This window comes from Tetrao urogallus (assembly GCF_951394365.1).
Source record: "Tetrao urogallus genome assembly, chromosome: 4".
NCBI lineage: Eukaryota > Metazoa > Chordata > Aves > Galliformes > Phasianidae > Tetrao > Tetrao urogallus.
The window spans coordinates 71,132,090-71,151,078 of record NC_136817.1 but is presented as its reverse complement, the minus strand read 5'-3'; the positions used below and the strand labels follow the sequence as shown (position 1 = coordinate 71,151,078).

At 48.4% G+C, this 18,989-nt stretch overlaps 1 protein-coding gene and 1 pseudogene across 2 annotated transcripts in view; both read right to left on the bottom strand.

The window, feature by feature from the left end:
* The window catches only part of LOC306945480 (ras GTPase-activating-like protein IQGAP1), a gene marked incomplete at both ends in the record, with an annotated part of 29,693 nt that extends 19,963 nt beyond the window's left edge, over positions 1-9,730 (bottom strand). The window contains 1 exon segment of the mRNA XM_079534200.1: positions 9,724-9,730. Coding sequence (XP_079390326.1) covers positions 9,724-9,730 — 7 coding nt within the window.
* Positions 9,731-10,310: 580 nt separating this feature from the next.
* The window catches only part of LOC306945479 (ras GTPase-activating-like protein IQGAP1), a 35,116-nt pseudogene continuing 26,437 nt past the window's right edge, over positions 10,311-18,989 (bottom strand). The window contains exons 9-18 of the transcript in view: positions 18,771-18,941; positions 18,170-18,251; positions 17,988-18,060; positions 17,812-17,887; positions 16,368-16,572; positions 15,202-15,357; positions 14,559-14,722; positions 13,553-13,705; positions 12,075-12,390; positions 10,311-10,547 (exon numbers count right to left, since the gene is read on the bottom strand). The product of the transcript in view is annotated as a ras GTPase-activating-like protein IQGAP1 (transcript). The remainder of the gene's footprint in view (positions 10,548-12,074; positions 12,391-13,552; positions 13,706-14,558; positions 14,723-15,201; positions 15,358-16,367; positions 16,573-17,811; positions 17,888-17,987; positions 18,061-18,169; positions 18,252-18,770; positions 18,942-18,989) is intronic.

Sequence of the window (18,989 nt, the reverse complement as noted above, 5' to 3'; positions counted from 1 at the left end):
GCTCGTGACTGCCTGCCCAGCAAGGAGGGAATGCCAGCCTTGGGTGGCTAAACTCAGCCCGGCGGGCAACTGAATGTGAGTTCAGTCTCACAGTGCAAAGGGAGTGCAGATTCACTGCAACACTTCAGGCACCATCAGTTTAACTGACTTTCAGCAAGCTTTGGCACTAGAAATAATGGGGGCAAAAAAAAAAAAAAAAAAAAAAAAAAACCCAACACAAAAAGAAACCACAAAAACCCACCCAAACAATGATGATAAGGTACTGGAAAAGGAAGTCCTCTTTACCTTTCAGGTGGAAAGTTGATGACTGTGTGGAATTTGCCCCGTACAGCTGTGGGGCCTTCTTCCACCTCTATGTCCCTGCTCTCTGTCACAACCACAGGAGAGCTGCTGTGGCCTCGCCTCCGTGCCTGCGCCTCCTCCAGGCTGAGCAGCTCTGTGGCAGGAGAAGACGCCTGCACAGACTGGGGTCCTGAGAGAGAACTGTGCCCTGTAAGGGAAAACCACAGGTGAGAGCCAGGATCAGAAAGCGGCAGCACTACGGCCATCACAGGTCCGGGGGAGCTGCTGTGTTTCTCTCAGATTTGCTTCTCCGAGCCGCTGCAAGAAGAGCAGCTGAAAACAACCATGTGCTCAGAGGTGTGTCTATGGCAAAGGACGCAGTCATAATTAAGAGCAGCTCCCTGTATCGAAACAGGCAAACAAAAACCCTAGAAAGCAGGTACGGTGAACTCAGAAAGCTTTGCTGCCACACGTTAATCAAGCTTCACCTGCTTGCAAAACATCATAATGACAGTGACGGTTTTCTTCTTGTCACGTTTGGGCTTGCACATTCTCAGCATCCAGCAACAGGGTGCCAGATTCTAACCTAAGCCCAGAAGTCTGCTGTCCCCTCGACAGGAAAAGTGTATTTCAAAGGACTTGGAGAAGGCCTGCATTTGATCCAGGTGTCTGATCAAGATAAAGCTAATGGAGGAAGACACTCACCTGCTCCATCTGCGATGTCAGGTCCAGATGTGGAGCAGAAGAGGACGTCTGTGTGGTCGATGATGAATTCCACCACGGCTGACTGCGTCTGCAGTTCCGTGCAGGCAGCTCTCCCGCTGGCACAGGCAGACTCGCTCTGCTGTGATCTGCAGAAAAGGCAGGTTTTAGAAGTCAGTCAGCCAACATCGCTTCCCCGGGTCTGAACTGTTGCAGCCCAAAGCTGTCAAACTGAGCTCCGGAGACTTCCGCAGTGGGCAGTCAGTGATGCCACTGAAGAAGTTCTCCTGGCTGATCAAGGACACACCAGCCCCATCTAAACAAGAGAGCAGCAATGCTCATCTAGCAATTGTGCCCACGTGGGGTTGGAGAACAGTCCAGGCTCCTGCTCTGCTCTCAGCCACTCACTGCACATTTTACAGGAGAAGAGCACATGTGGTGCAGAAGAAGGGAGGACTGCTTTATCTTACTGGAGAACAGATGTAAGCGTTCTGTTGAAACGGAAAAAGAAGTTTACCTTAGGAGGTTTGGAGCCCACACAATGGCTAAGTTCTTAGCGTGCATGTTGGTGACAGAGCTGTTCGCAGACAAACAGGCCAAGTGTCTCATCAGATACGCCAGGGTCCTGGGAAACAAGAGCGGCAAATGTTCAGCACCAGCCAGCATCCCGTGCTGCGACTCACAAAGCAAACCTCAATTCACACTAGTTGTTATTACTGCTACTGTCACTGAAGATGAAGTAGATCCAACTTGACCAAGTGCCACGCTGCAGCACCCAGCACCAGCACAGCACAGCCACAGCCATCAGCTGCACCAAGTGCGCCCCCGTACCCAGGAACTGACCCCATCAATTAACCCCATGCAGTGTTTCAGCACACCCAGGCATCCCGTTGCTCGCGTGAGACAAAGCCTGGAATTGCACTTTGCCCTCTGAAGTGCAGCAGGGCTGAGCTCAGCGGGCTGAGGGCAGCACTGACCTGTAGTGAGGAGCGGGCAGCTGCTGGATGGCGTCCCGCATTCTGACCAGCCGCTCCTCCTCCGTAGTGGCACCAACAGCATCCTGGAAAAGGGCAGAAAGGGATTGAGACACAAATCAGGCGAGATACCTGCCGCAGGGTCGGGAACCATGGGCACAGCACGCTGCTGGTCAGCACTGAGAAAGACTTTAGGCCTCCCCACAGGCATCTGGGGAACATAGCGGCACGCAGCTGGTGCCACCACGGCCAAGGAGTCCAAGCACCGGGCCAGTTTACAGCCTGGTTGGGCAGCTCAGCTCCTCGCACGGGGCATTCATCTCCAAGTACACTTGGCTATTAATCCCCTTCCCGTTCCAGAAATAGTTGGGGAATAGCAACAAACAAACAAACAACACAGGAATTCTCGCAAGCATTGTGAATATGGAAAGAACCACCTCCTGGGGCCACCAGAAGTGGCATCAGCACCATGCAGGATGTGGCAAAGACATGCGAGTAAACCCCATGGGGATAACAGAAGAAGGGCCTCGGAGCTGGGGCACTGCTGCAGCCATCTCCCAAGAGGCCCACGGAAGAGGTAAAGGAACGGCGTTGCCTTGTGCTTACCGAGAACTTGTCGTACAGCTGGTCGGTCAGCAGGGGGTTCGGGAGCTCCCTGAAGTACATTTTGCAGAGGGAGCTCGCACTGTGAACGTCGCGGACGGTCAGCTCAGGAACCTGCTCAGACTCAAACTCCTGGCTGCAGAGAAGGACACAAAAATGGTTGAGAAAGAGGAAAGCAAGTCAAAAGCCACACCCAATGCAATCAAGAGTTGGAAGGGCTTCCTGATGTACAGGAGAACACAAACACTCGGCCAGCAGCACCACGTCAGCCGTGCTGGATGGGATGTTCCCAAAGGAGACCTTTTCTTTGTGCTAAGGCATTGCCCGCAGGCCTCTGAACGCCCGCAACAGGGCACGTGCCCCTGCTGGCAGCTGTGTCTGTCAGTCGCAGCACTCTTACCGCAGTCTCTGGACTCTGGACGCGACGCCGGACAGGCGGTATATCCCCTGCACCACGCCGTGCTGCTCGATGAACTCGGCGCAGCTCTCGAGGACCTGGGGGACTAAAGAACACGTGCCGGCGGTTACTGGAGCTCCTTCTTCAAGTCCTGGCTCAAGCTGCGCTCCCGTCACATCCCATCCACTAAGCCCAGCCAGGCTACTGCTTAGCTCTTCCTTGAAGGGGACAGCTGTCAGAGACACCTCTGCAGGAGCTGGTGAGGAAACTGGACAGAGATGCGTTCTTTGCATTCCAGAAATGCCAGGACCTAGGAATCAGCCTGGAGAAAGTAATTCCGGGGAAGCCGCAGACATTGCAAGTCCCATCACAGCTCCCATGGGAATGGAGGTGGAAAATCTCACGCCCGGAAGGAGCGGGAAACTGATGCAGGACACTCTCTTTGGCCAAAAGGCTTCCTTTCTTTTCAGGCTACCATGGGATTGGCTTACAGGCTTTGCTTTAAGCAAATACAAATGTGCTTGTCCCTTGGGAGCATTTACCTTGCAGCCATCACCTACTCAGTTGATCTTTCAGTCGTCAACTCCCATTCCCCGTTTCTCCACTGGTATCAACCTGCCCCTTGCTACATACCATCTCCCTTTCATCTTTAGGTTCCCAAACAGGGAAGCTCTCAGGAATGGGCTGTCCCTTACCATCACGACCAGAGTGGAGAAGATGCTCTCCCAGGTCACGGCCAAACACCCTTTCCTTCTCCACCTCCCGCTCTTTCCGTTGCTTTGGGCGGGCCTTCACCACGGAACGAAGGAAGGTGAGGAGCTTGCCGCGCTTCTTTGGCACTGCACAACAAAAGGAAGAAACCAGTTCATTTTAGGCTTGGCTCCGTTGGAAGAGGCCGAGCACAACACATTCTACAGAGCACCTCAAAACGGGAAGAACATGATGAGCAAGTGCGTACAAAAATGGATTTTCCCCAACCCTGGAGGAGTCCAAGGCCAGACTGGATGGGGCCCTGGGCAGCCTGGTCCAGTCCCACATTAAATGTGGAGCTTGGTTGGCAGCCCAGCTTGAGGCAGGGGGCTTGGAGCTTGATGATCCTTGAGCTCCCTTCCATTCCCAAGCTATTCTACAAGCATTTTAGGATTTCCCCAGGGAACCAGGGACGCTGGCTGTTCTCAGCCTCGTACTGACTTGCAGGAGAACTGCCTTTGCCTTCCCTCATTCTAGCTGCCTACAAAACACCAGCCATACGCCCCGTGCTATGCATGAAGGATCATCAGCACAGAGGATAAGGTGGGAAGGATAAGGGAGGTATTAACCACGGAACACACCCAAAAAAGACTCCATTTTGCTTCCCTGCACCATCAAATGTATCATCGTACCTGGCTTTGGCACTGAATTGATGAGACTCTCCGGGACTTTTCCGTTAATGAGCTCCACACACTCACTGGGGAAAAATCCAACCTGTAACAAGAAGAAGAAGAGAAGTGCGATACTGAAGGCAGCGTTTCTCAGGCCTGAACTGTTCAAACATCACATTTTCCTCATAACGTGCCTGCCGGGTGCTCCGTAAGACAATCAAACAAAAAATGGCCTGCTTAAAATTAATAATTATTCAAAACCGGCAGCCAATTATCCATGTAACTACATATGGAGCAGGGAAAGGACAAGTGTGCTATGCGCCCCTAAATCTCAAGCGTGCCCAAAGGGAAAGACTTCATACAGAAGCTATAGATTATGATAGATTGATGCAGCTAGATCTGAGTTAGCACAGCCTATGAACTTTCTGCTTGCTGACTGAGATGCAGCTGCCATCCCCAGCTCTGAGCTACCCAGCGTTCGGCAGCCAGCAGCAGCAGCAAGCACACAGAGGCTCTGTTACCCTGCCTCATCTCAGCTGACAGGCAGCGACTTCCTGAAAGACACTGACTTCACCTTCTGCATGGGTGCAAGCACAAGTGCTCAGAGACACTGAAACACGTGTCCTAGCTGCTGCATTTCCAAAGGTGCGGTTCAGTGGCCGTGACCTGATGCATGTTGTGAGGGCTCTTCTTTCTAAGTTAATTGAGGAGACAGTTTGCTACAAAGACCAACTTTCAGCTCTGGCCTAAGCACACAGCAAAAGGCAAAGTCCCCTGACACCAACACAGGGAAACCATTTTCCATGTGGAGCCATGCTGTGCAGGCAGGGCAGCTCTAAGCTGAGATTCCTGCCTCGACCGAAGTTGCGCTCTCACGTCTGAAGCTTGTGCCTACCTGAAAGCCGTGCTTGCCTCTCCAGCGGGGGCTCAGCTCCTGAGGTGGCATATCGATGACGCACACGAGGTCTCCCACCTGCAAGAGATTGCAACGTCAATCCCAGTTTCAGCACGGCTGGGAGGAAAGCGCAGCTCAAATGACTGCACTCTTCTGCACTGCCCAATATCGTCAAGCTTGAGAGCCATTGCACCAGTGCAGCTCTTCAGGCATTTGCGGTTGTACAACTGAACGTGGAGGTAGAAGAGTCACTACAATACACAACATACAGAATTCAGCTGTTCGGTAGGAAATGGTTCTCAAAAGCAGCAGGCTCTTGGCCAAAGGGAGAGCTCCAATTAAACCGCAGGCATAAGTCAGCGGAACAGATCCTGAACAGATCTGCACACTCCATACACTGGTCTGCCATCGCTCAGAGACCAGGCTACAACACTGGGCAGTAGCTCTTTGATCAGAAGATTCCAATGCCAAATAGAGCCATAGTTTGGAGATGGCTGAACTCCTCCCTGCATCCAACCCACTGCAAGTCTAATCTGGAACTGAATCTTCTGGGCTTCACCTCACCAAACACTCTGAAGGTGTCTGAGAATATTCCTGATGCGTTCACACCTTATACTCTTCTGTACACGACAACTAGGAACGCCTTTAACTGCTTACCTCCAAGGAGAGTTCATCCGGTGCCTGGGCAACGTATCTCTTGAGAACATGGGCAGCACCAATAGCTGGAATATTAAGAGATGACTCCTCACAGACCAGCAGGGGCTTCCCGTTGTTCTCAGTCCGAAACAGAGAGCACAGGCCACGGTGAGGAGCTGAGGGCTGCAAGGAGGATTTCAGGGTGAGGAGCACATCGGCAGAGAAAGCTGCAGGAAATGCACTCGGTCCTTATCACGAGCGCTTAACAAGAAACTGCAAGTCTAATAACAGCTGTTTCCCTTCCCGGCGCGCAGCACTATCGCCAGGCAGTGCAAAGATGCATCTCTCTACCCAGACTAAGAGGACAAACTCCACAACCAAGACGGCTCCGGCAGTTTCATAAACTTGCCACGCTTGCACTACTGCCTTCCCAAAGAGGAGCGTAAGAGTCTGCTCACTTCCTGTCACCTATTGCCTGGAGACCTCAGCCGTGGACTGGACACAGCAGCTGGGCCACTGACCCAATCCTTGGCTCACTACAAGTGCCAGCTTCCTTTAACTTGCTGAATATGAGAACAACACTTTGTCTGTGGGTGACAACATCCAGGCAGGACGGGGAAAATGCTTCCGCACGTTTATAACGCCGCATCTGATTCTGTCGGTACTACGACTTCCACGGCCATCTAGATGCCCGCAGCAAGGACATGAAGCTTTTCAGGCAGCTTTTCAGGACACAGATAGAGCTGGAAGGACTCTGCCTCTCTTGAAAAGCAGGAGAGCACACCTGCAGCTCACTCTGTTGGCTCAAGTCAGGGAACAAAGACCAATCAGAGCTTCATACTCTACCTCCATCCGTGCCATGTCAGGCCCACGGCTGATCTCGCTGCACGCAACGCCCATCACAGCAGGCACGACAAGCTGGAATGAAAAGAAACACCCTCATATTTTCTCTCTTCACACACCACTCTATTGAGAGACTTCTTCAGAACTACCCTCAGTTATCCACTGGCATAGGCAGATGTTCTAGAAACAGCCACTATCTTCAGTCAATTCAAATGAGAGCCTACTAGGCAGCATTTGACCAAGTGGCTATCCCTCTGCTAGCAGATGGGGACTGTGCTGTGCTCCCCACAGCTGTCGGGCAGCACACTCACACAGCCGAAGCACGCGTGCTTGTGGTCATGTTGTGCAGCTCTGTACAAACCGGAGGTTGGACTCTGCCTAAGGGATTGGTCTCCTTAAGACCAGCTGGTCACAGCACTACAGACAACATCCTTCTGAGAGCTGAGCTGGAGGGAAGCGGAAAAGACCTACACATGACCAGTGTCCCATCAAAACTGGATGGGGCTGTGTTACTAAACACGGTGCGACGCGGGCTGCTAAACCACGTGGGAGGACAAAGCGTGGCACGTACCTGGCAGGAGATCAGAACAAGGTAGACAAGTGTCTTGAACTCGCAGCTGATTCTTGTCACTTTGCTCTGTTCTTCCACGAGCAAAAGCTGCACCAAGGGAGCAGGTAGGGGGAGGAGAGAGCAGAGAGAAAGAGCTGGTCAGTCAGCTTGCACCATTTAGCAAAGAAGACAAGGGAAAAGCCACGAGACAAATGTCACCTCTATGCATCGCGTTGGAATGTAGGTACGGAGTAAAAATTACGTCTGATGGTCAAGAGTAAGCAGTATGACACTACGAGCTCCACCAGCCAGCAGTTCTCAACAGCTCACTGCCCACCCCTCTATCCCACGCCCTGTCTCAGCTTACCTACAAGATGCTGCACAAGACGGGGTGAAAACAAAGGCACTCAGTCGCTGCACAAGGGCAACAAGCGAGCTACTCACGCAGAGCTCAAGCGCTCCAATGAAGGGACGCAGCACGCACTGCTCCTCCCCTCATTCCAGCCGCTTGTGACATCACTAAGGGCAACCAGGCTGCTCCGCCATGACGACAGGGTGGGGAGGCAAGACCATGTCACAGGACCAGAAGATTCCACCATCACACACCCCAACATTCTAGAATCAGCGGGCGGTTGGAATTCTACCTCAGCCCAATCCTGCAGAAGCTGCCATGCGGTTGCCATGACCACAGCGCAGGACCCAGCGCTTGCTCCTGGGCAGCCTCGTACGGCTGGCCTCAGGCCGTCCCTCTGCAGGGCCTTCCTGCCCTCGGGCAGATGGACATTGCTTCCCAACAGCGTACCTTGCAGCGCAGGGCCTATGTAAAATCCACACTGGAGTCCTATATATCTCTATCAAGCTATCTATACCTAGACACACAGTCACCACTACCATCTTTTTTCTTAGTCTTGAGGTACACCATTCAGCTGTTTCATTGCCATCAAACAACCCCACTGACATCACACTGCTGACACAACGTCCTTGCAAACACAGCAGCAACTCCTGGCACCGATAGCTCCGGCTACAACAAGCACAGGGCTCTGGCTTGCTTTGGATGCAGATGCAGCACGGATCTGAGGGCTTTGTGGAAGGGGATATATTTCAAATTGCAGCGACGTTTTCAGACCATTTCTCTTTCGGCATGCTCCCAGCACCTGCCATGCTGATCATCATCCTGAATATACATTTTGTCAAAGTTCTAGAACTAATGAAATAGTTCCTTACGAGACACAATCTGATCACTCTTCTGGCCATATTTTGTTCCAGCTCCCGCTTCCTGCGGGTGGCACGAATAGCGCTGCATCACCTATAGCTCTCTGCTCTTACCGTTCTCATGCTGTCTGGGCAGTCCTCATGGCCTCAAAACTCTCTCATGCCACACGTGCCACATTCTGAGGCACAGAATATATATCACACTACTTCAAAACGCCTTTTTTTTTTTTTTTTTTTTTTAATATAATGATACTAGGGATAATCATCTGGAGCTAGAGCAGTATGAAAAAAATTCCCTTTAGTTCAACCATAAGTCTGCCCCATGGACTCCAGAAGAGCTCTAAGAATACGCAGGGTGGACATGGATGGCAGCTACCATAACAGTAAGCAATGAAAAATGAGGTTGTGAGCCATGCTGTGTCATTGCATCTGCAGGCAGGGATTTCTCCTTGGACTGAGCAGAGTGCAGATGTAGCCTGAGAAAAGAACTTAGGATCATTCAGGAAAAGCATATGAGTTGAGTAATTAATTGAAGAAACTCACGTTCTAAAGGTACTTAGAAGGAGAGAGTATTTCCCAACAGAATGGGTTGAACTGTCTATGACCTGTTTGGTTAGACAGGTCTACTCTACGTATGCTTAGACTGACCTGAGAGGGCATGCTTCAGCACACCCCAGAATTTCCAGTTTCCAAATCGTCCAGGCAGCGCAAGTGCGGTGTACGTCTCCCTTGGCACAGACATCAAGCTTTTCTTCCTGTGCAATAAACTAATTATGACGGGGGAAGGGGACAGTACAGGCCGCACAAGAGAAGAGCCTAGGGGAACGATTTTAGAGCTGGGAGTGAGGCAAATGACTCGGCTCAAGTGCATCTATACCAATGCACACAGCATGAGCAACAAGCAGGAGGAACTGGAAGCCATTGTGCACCAGGCTAACTATGATCTAGCTGCTGTTACTGAAACATGGTGGGACTGCTCCCATGACTGGAGCATTCAGGTTGATGGCTATAAGCTCTGCAGAAGGGATAGACAAGGAAGGAAGCCAGAATATTCATCAATATTGAATTGATCCTGCAATTCAGGAACCTCACAAGCAACCTGAAAAAAGCGTCTTAAAAAAAAAAAAAAAAAAAAAAAAAAGGGAGAAAAAGGTAATCAGCATCCCAGCAGCTGTTCTTCTTTAAACCATGGTTCCCAAGCATACTGCAACTGGACAAGCTATAGCTTATCACATCAAAAGCCATCTAGAAGATTCAGTTATTGGTACTGGCCATGTCGGCATTAGCTCACTGTAAGCATCTGCAGGACAAGTCTACGGACCGAATGACCTTGTGCACCCATCCTTCTGTCTCAGCTGCAAGAATAATCCTCACTCCCAGCCATTTCCAGTTTTCTTTCTTACAAAAGATGACAGACATCAAGAAGCTCTTCATTCAAAAGTTATCTTCTTATACAAACAACTGAATTCCAGCCTGGTTTAATCCAAAGTGCCATCTAGTTTGCATACAGAGAACTAGGGTGCATATAGGAAAGAACACATGCACACTCTAGTTTTCAATGGCCAGAATATCATAATAAACACATAGAAAAACAGCCTTTACTCTGGAGGCTTGTATGGCAAAGCCAATTGTTTTGACCAGCTCATTAATATACTATATCTAGTTGGTAAATTCCAGCTACGTATTTTATATGTCATTATTATCAATGACTGTGGAAGCCCAAAGGGCAACCTCTCAATTTCAACAGACTTCCTTTTTGACAGAGATGGAATTTATTACATTTCAAATTCATCACTCCTTTTGGTTTGCAACATTGTCCTCTGCCAAACGCCTCAACACAATCAGCTGAAGCCTTCTACCTGAATTTCTGGTATGACTGTGACAAGTATTCCTTCACGATGCTCAGATGTGCACCGTCTCCCATGAGCATCTTACTGGACGCAGCGTGCTGCAGCATCTTTGCAACAGAACCAAGGTTTCTTCGTTGATCTGTAGTCAGCTGCCCTCCAGCTGAAAGATCCATTATGTCAAATGCATCCGGTGCAACCATGGCTGGATTCACGTAGCGGTGATAGAGTAAGTTGCCAACAATCTAGGACAAGTAGAGGAGAGAAAAAAACACGTGGAAAACCAGTGGCACAGACCTCCACTGAGTCTTACTGAAACTACTCTGAGTGAGCTCTGACAAATTACTTTCCTGTGAACTGTGGGCCCCGTTCAAGATGCACACATGCACCCACATTGGATATTTGCCTGCAGTAATTCCCACAACAAAAAGGCATTGGTCCCGCACGCTGACATGCAGCAAAAGTTCCCACGCCACATACTTCAGTATTTCCTGATGTTTCACATCAATCTGCGCAGAGCCAAGTCACAGAATCTGGGCTTCTCCTGCTTCACGTGCGATTTGAATGCACAGAAGAGATCAGAGGCATGAAGAAATGGCAAAAACAGAAAGAAGAAGCTTCGCCATTGCTAAGCTGCCCCAGAAATTAACTGCTTTCAGAGAGGTCGTGGTTTTGACAGCTGTTTCAGCTCTTGCTGTCCTATCCCAGATGACGGCACATGGTCACAACAGACAAAACCGTTCACTACCTGTCACAAGAAACACATTTGTGAGAGAAATCATGTTGATAATAGTAAAACTGGTAGTAGGAAGACAAGAACAGTACACTGTAGGAGTAGTTTCAGGCCCTAATGCATCTACAGGCAGTCACCACACACAGCTGCAGTTCTGAGCGCGGCATGGACCGTGACATTGTTTCCACAAGGATTAATAAAAACTGCAGCTTTCCACCTCAATTTACAGATGGAAAAAATGAATTCACCTGCACAGAAAGAATCGATGCCTCAGAACGGGAAAGCACGGAACCAGAAGAGAGAAGAAAACGGCATTCAGATTGGTAATTACTTCGTAATGAAGCAGGGACAGAAAAGCTTAAAGAGACTGTGGCAAGTAATGTAAAATCCACTCTTGGTTTTATTAAGAAGAGCCCTCACAGACAGAAAGACCTTTAAAATCACAAAAGCCAGGACAATTCCAATGAAAGCCACAATGCTGTGCTCATTTGGAAGCATTTACTACCAACATCCTTTTCGTTCTCCAAAAGTACGGAGATGTACAATACAAAACTGCCCACACATCACGAAAAATGACACCATATACTTTGGTGCAGCTACTGTAATGCCCTAGAATATTGTAAGGGAAGTGAGAATAGTAGAATTTTGCACACGGACCTTTCTAACTTGGCACTGTCTCTTTAAAAAAAGAGCAACTGACTCAGATAACACCAGCAAAACCAAGGTGCACCATTCAGCAGCAACAGCATCCCAAAGTCAAGAAACCTCGGGGGCACAATGCCCAACATGTTAAAAGCAAAAGGAAAAGCAGCAGGGTGACTTCTTCTGAACGCTGTATTATGTCTCCTTTGACAAACATGTACCCAGCAATCCAAAGCACAGTGCAAAGTACTTTATACCCATCACAACAAATAGCCTGTCTACTTAAACTGCAGCTTTTAAACTTCTCTGCACACGTACACCCAACAAAGAACACTGAGATGCATCTGCTGCAGTCAGCGTGGCAGACAATTATTCACAGAGCTGCTCAGCTCCTTACCTTCAGAAGCTCCTCCTCGCCAGCATCAGGAAACTTGTCATGCCAGGAGTCTTTCAGTACCTTGGCCATGAAACGCATTCCGTAACTTCGAAGGAAATAAAAGGCAAGCGAGAATTCCTCACGGATGAACCCACTATTAACTGCTGCAGGATAATGCGGTGACACACCAGGCTTATGGCATTTTGTCAGCTCAACAACGATGGCAGACAGGAACTTGTCTGTCATTGCCTTCACATTTCGGATTGAGGCATCCAGGTGCGTCCTCACCTCACCATGATGAAGAGCTTGTTCAGGGGTAACATCGTACGGCAACTTGCTATTTGGAAAAGTCAGATGTGAAGGTGAGCACTCCTCAGCCTAATAGACTTTTGTCAGTGCCAGGCAGAATTTTTGGCTTGACACAGAAACAGATCCACGCTCACCTGGCTGCAAAAGGCTGCACGTTCACTTTAATTAGAATGCTAGCACTGAAAGAGTAAAGGACTTCTCACGTCCTCTGCTGTCCCTGCAGCAGTCACTGTGAGAAAAGGCCCAGCTAATTCTAAACTGTATCTTTCTGTACCACATGCAGACACGCTCTCTAGAGTCAAGGAGGTCACCTGCGATACGCAGGAGTACCTCAGGTCGCAAATAAATCAGTGAAAACACAAGCTGCACATTGCAGTGTTAAGATAGTAACTCACGCAGCATGCTGCGTTGGGAGAGTTGTCTTTGACTTCATAGCATTGCTTTTCCACCACTTCCCTTGAAGTGTGTTAAAAACTAAACAAAAACAACCAACAACAGAAGCCTCAAAATCTGGTGAACATCAAGCACTGGAAGAAACACAGAACTCTGACTGGGGACGGATGGGAGCCGATCCAGAGTTTATAGACACAGATTAAAGGGAGGACAGGGACAGATGACGTAGCGGGGGATCTACAGGCCAACCAACCAGGATGACCAAGTGGATGAAACCTTCTCGTGGGCAGACAGGAACAGCTGCCTGCTACGATTCTATGAACACGGCCTGTGTTGAGAAGGACCACAATGCTCATCTCGTTCCAACCCCCCACTGCGTGCAGGTTCACCAACCGCCAGCCCAGGCTGCCCAGAGCCACATCCAGCCAGGCCTTGAATGCCTCCAGGGATGGGGCATCCACAGCCTCCTTGGGCAGCCTGCCCGAGTTGTGGGCAGAGATTGGCTTGGAAGAGTAATATCTACGGTATCTGTATCTATGAGTTAACACAGAAGAAATGCTTTGGGGCTTCTTTTGGCCTATCTCTTAATGAGATTCACTTCTAATAGTCTCAACACCCCTGTCACAAGATGATCTTTATACCTTTCAGAAGAAAGCCATCTCGAGCTGATGGAAAAAAGCTGGTATCAATTGGACAGATGCATACAATGAATCCAGGGATGGTTTGGAATGATTAACAGAGCAATGCAAAGCAGCTGAGCAACTTGTAGAAAAAAACAGTAGCAACAGCTTCCATACCTGGCCTCACCATTCTGAGATCCCATCTGGTTAACCCAGGACTTGTAAATATCCACTGGATCCGTTTTGACGTTGAGCGATTCGTCCTCAATTATTTCCTTCACAACTGGGGCCAAGATCTGCCTCAGTGCCTTCTGACCACGGGCACCACGGCTGAAAGAGCGCATCTCAAAAATACAGAGGAAACAAAGGGAGTTCTACACAGGCAGAACTATTTTCTTTCAGTATTTAAACAAGTAAGCAATCAGCAACAAAAGCCATTCACAGCATGCCGCTATGGCAAATCCAGCAGCAGAGAATAAAGCATACGCATGCACTTTCCTGAACTACTACTCCAAGAAAAGATAATAATAATTAAACAAACCTTTTAGACGTTACCTGTTGGAGGGCACATACCATCCTCATACTTAAAAGCATCAAAAAAGGCATGATTGCCTCCAACACTGTATGTATTTGGTCTTCCTAGCAAGTCGTGAAGCTCCGTATCAGCCAGAAGTCATAAACACCAAACTCCTAAGGGACAATCCACTCAATTATGCCAACAGACAGCCAGAATCCTTAAGCCTGACAGCCAGTAAAAAACCCAAACCAGACAGCATCTGATTTTCAGCCTCCTCATCAGTTTTGGAAAACAGTGTCCTTCGCATCAGTTTCACTCTGGCCTGTAAAGCCCAAGCTCGCAGTCTGTTCCAAGTCCTTCTTACTAGACAGCACAGAACTTAGATTGGACTGAATCTTAGGAAAGCACTGCATTAGATCAAAAATAGTGCCTCCCTGAGCAACAAAGCATTGGCTAAAGAAAAATGGCTTTAATCCTAAAGAACAAAGGTAATTCCTCCTCCTTCCAGGTTACAGAAAGGACTGACACCAAACAGCTTGAGCAGAAAGCAGGGACAGTTCAGCATTATCAGCAAATGAGCACGGGACATCACACCAGAACAGCTTCAATTTCAGCAGCGGCCCAAACTGAGGCAACAGCAAGGCTGTGTCCTATGCTACAACGTACTTGATCTCTTCCTGCAATGCTGTTTGCAACAGCCGCAACAGCAGAGATTCCTCTCTCTGACTGCATGCGTAGTTATGCAGCGTGAAGATGGCTGAATCCATCAACTTTGAGGGTTTGTTTTGAGGCATCTGCAAAAGCAGCTTGGCCAAGTACGTTGGAGTAGTCTAAAACAAGAAGAAAAATTACTTAGCGCACGTGTATAATCAATGACTATTAAGATGCTGTAATTATGAAATAAACAAGAGAGTTTGACAAAGCAGACTAAGCTAACAAAAGGAGAATAAATAGAAGGCTTAGCCCTATCCTGGGCTCACTTACAAAACTCCAGCAGAGCAGATCTCCAGCAGAGATCCTTCCCCACTGGTAGCCAGCTCTTAAACAGGTCTAGGAGGGCTGTAGCCTGGCTGCACCCCTTCCAGCAGCACAGCTGCATTGCCTTCACCTGTGCTCCTCTGCCTGACTCACTGCTCGCCTCAGGTGATCAATCAGAGGTTCAGGCCATGACTCAGCAGTTCCCATACAGCACGTGTCCACAAAAGCCAACACCACAAAGACAGACAGTGCCTCAACACTGCAGAGCATAAGTACAGACTGTTCCAACACACGTAAGCATCTATGACAAGAGGAGTGAATGAAAAGCTGCATACCTCAAGTAGAAAAGATGCTGATAGGCTTCCAGCTTTTCCCTCTCCTCTTTGCTCAAAGCTTTCAAACCTCCCTTTTGCTCGTTCAGTGTCATCGCGTCAGAGAGCTGTTCCTTGTTCTTCTTGCTAAGATTTTTGCTATGAGAAACAACATCCTGCAAAGAACAAAGAGGGACAGATTCCACATTTAAATAACACGCAACATTGGAAAAAGCTGCACGATAGCACTTCCTTTTGTGTGGATAAGGCAGTCAAGGTACATCAGGAGATCATGAAGTGAAACATTATCTGTTATAGCAGCGATTTCTGTCTTGTCCCCACGTTCCAGAATTGGTTGAGAACCTACAAGGACTAATTGCTTTGAGCAGGGACTACTGTCAGAGCTGGTAGCGTTCTGAAGATGCTTGAAAATGCCTTTCTTTCTCAACTGTGCTTGAAGCCCCAAGCCCTGTTTCCATTTTGCTGACTCACTGCCTCCACATGCTCTGATAACGATGATACTTTTTGCTGGCAGCATCAGCCCAAGAGCTGGAGCCTCCTTTGGAACTGAACTTTACTGCTGCCATGGTTCAGATTTTACACAAGGTCAAGCCTAGCGCCACGCTATTCAGGACCAAAGGAAAAGGTGACCGTAACTTCAGCTTGAATTAAAAAAAGGCACCGCTGTATCAGCAATGTTGTTCTTGGGTGCAATCAATCGTCAGCAAAGTGACAGAGGGGGCTTCCATCAGCCAACCAACACCAAGCAGCCTGAGCACATTTCCTGCTTCGAAATCACCTCCCCCTTCTGATACAGCACACAAAACGTGAGAAGAAATTAAGGTGTGCAAGTCCATGACTAACGTAACCAGAAGTGAACAGACAAACAGTTCTCAGAGCCTTCAAGCATACCATCTATTGCTTTCCCTTGGTCCCGAGTGGGTTCTTTTCTGGTGCTTTGTTTTTACAACACTTGAAGTCTTGATGTTTCTTCTGCAGTTAACTTTCTAGGGATACATAGTAATAAGTGGAACAGTTAGGAACTTACTGGGAGGAAAACCTGTAACTCTGGGGGAAACATTTCCCACTGAATCTGAGTAAGTGACATCCAGGCTCAGAAGGTCCTCATGCTAACTGCCATTGGCCTCAATTCACTCTGCTAGTCTCCCAGCACTGCATTTCCTACCTGCAGTGTCATTCTGATCTTCACTACCAGTCCAATCTTGATGTCCATGAGATTGAGGTCATTTTCAAGCTGTTGATTAGATCGGATCAAGCTCACAACTTCCTCACACAGTTTCATTAGCTCCAGCTCCTCCTGAAAATCTGGGTCCGATCGAGCAAGTGAACAAATTCCCGAACCACAGCCATAGCTGGGTTTTCAGCAGTAACTAAAAACAAGTGACAAAGCATCAGAGGACAGGAAACCAATTAATGCACTTGTTATCTCTGTGCAGACAGCATGTCAAGCAGCAGCCAGTCCAGGATCAAATTAACACCAATGGGCTTGAATAACTCCTGACAGCATCCGGAACTTCTTGCATGGAATAAATCATCCTATAGCGTTGACTTCTGTCATGAAGTCAGTATCAGCTTAGGGGAGTCCACCTTGCTGAACTTACCCCAAAGATCAGCGCTCCTATTTCCCAGCAGCAAAAGTACTACCGTGAACCAAGTTTGCACAGAATCACAGAATGTCAGGGATTGGAAAGGACCTCCAAAGATCATCTCGTCCAATCCCCCTGCTCTGGAGCAGGATCACCCGATTAGGTCACACAGGAACATGTCCAGGTAGCTGCTGAATGTCTCCAAAGGAGATCCCACAACCTCTTTGGGCAGCCCATCCCAGTGTTCTGTTACCCTTGCCGTGAAGAAGTTTTTCCTCTTATGTATGCGGGACTTCCTATGCTCCAGCTTGCACACATTGCCCCTTGTCCTATCACTGGATGTCACTGAGAAGAGCTTGCCTTCGTCCTCCTCACACTCACTATTCACACATTTATAAACATCAATGAGGTCACCCCTCAGTCTCCTCCAAGCTAAAGAGACCCAGCTTTCTCAGCCTTTCCTCATAGGGAGATGCTCCACTCATCAGGGCAGAGTAGAGGGGAAAGAGAACCTTGCGACCTCCTATCCATACTCTTTCTCATACACCCCAGGATGCCCTCTTGGCCACGAGAGCACAGTGCTGGCTCATGCTCCTCCTACTGCCCACCACGATCCCCCGATCCCTTTCTCCTACGCTGCTCTCCAACAGCTCAGCCCCCAACCTATGCTGGTACTCAGGTTGCTCTTGCCCAGATGCAAGACTCTACACCTGCCCTTGTTCTTTCTCATCCCGTTTCTCCCCACCCAACTCTCCAGGTCTCGCTGGAAGGCAGCACAGCCTTTTGCTGTGTCAGCCACTCTTCCCAGTTTTGTCTCATCAGCAAACTTGCTGACAGCGCATTCCACTCCCTCAGCCAGAGGGAATTTTTCCTTCAGCCACCTGCCCACCTACCTACCTATCTACTCTTTGCACCACTTCACCCCAACTGATTTTCATAGCTGTCTCCGTGTTGCAGATCTCACTAACAGCATTTTTCTGCAAATAGAGATTCAAAGCATATTAGCTTTATTCTCTTGGCCACACTTCCTGAGGGTTTTATAGTCTTCTCCTGCTTTGTTTCCTTGGATAAAAGCTTGAGTTTTTATAATGTCATTTATATAGAATGGAAAAAAAAAAAAAACCAGCCACTTAAACTTGTTAAGGGCAGAGTAAAAAAAAAAAAGTGTCAGACACTGAATTCATTTCACAATCTCTTACGTGGTCTCGGAAATATTGCAGGTGATCTCTGTTAACGCCTTCTGCCTTGATACATCCTGGCCAGTGACTGAATCTATAGGAAAGAATCCCAAAGCAGCTCAGATAAAAGTCTTTTCCACAAATATTGCTACCAAAAATGTTAACAAAAATAAGAAAACCAAAAAAACCATAGCATTTGCTACCTTCACTGCTTGGTCCTTGTGTGCGTCAGTAATCCAAACGGATTTGATATGCCTTCCTCTCTTTATAGCCACGCCACTGGGACTGAAAACACACACAAGAAAAAAGGCGACTTTTCAAATTGAAGAGCAGTAATTTACTGTTCTATGCTTCTTTCTGCTGCTCAGTTTCCACTTCCCTTTGGCTGAATAAAATGTAACAGAGACATGCTCATCTTACAAGACATGCCGTAAGAGATATGCAGTGAAGCCTTAACTATTTCTTCCACCACCAGCTGTCATGGTGAGGGACTTAGCAGCACCCCCCACCAAGGGCAAAACACAGCTAGAGAACAAATGGTTAGCTAAACAACCAAATGCACCATCCATTGCACAATTCTCAATGCCATCTTCAATTCTCCAAACCCACGCACTAATGGGAAGAGGGAGAGAAGTAATTCATACATAGTGATTCTCAGGGAAAAGGAAACGCCTTCCAGTACTTTGCAAAATGAAGATAATTGTGCGTGGCAACTGCTTGAGTTGAACAAAACCAGTCAGTAAGCGTGCATGTGGAGAGCAACTGACAAGTACAAGTTTCAAACAGAATTAGGGGATTTCATACCTGCATGCAAGTGATGGCTGGAACTTGCTTCTTCAAAAACCTCATTCTGGAGTTGAATTCCTGACAAACAAGACAGCCTCGACAACAAGCCTGAAGCTTCACCATCAGGTTCTCTTGGGCCAGCCACAACTGCTCTTGGTCGTAGGCTGCCGTGACTCCAGATACAGTGCTCTAGATTAGTGTTATGGTAGGAAGAAGAGCCAGGAACACAAAAGGGAG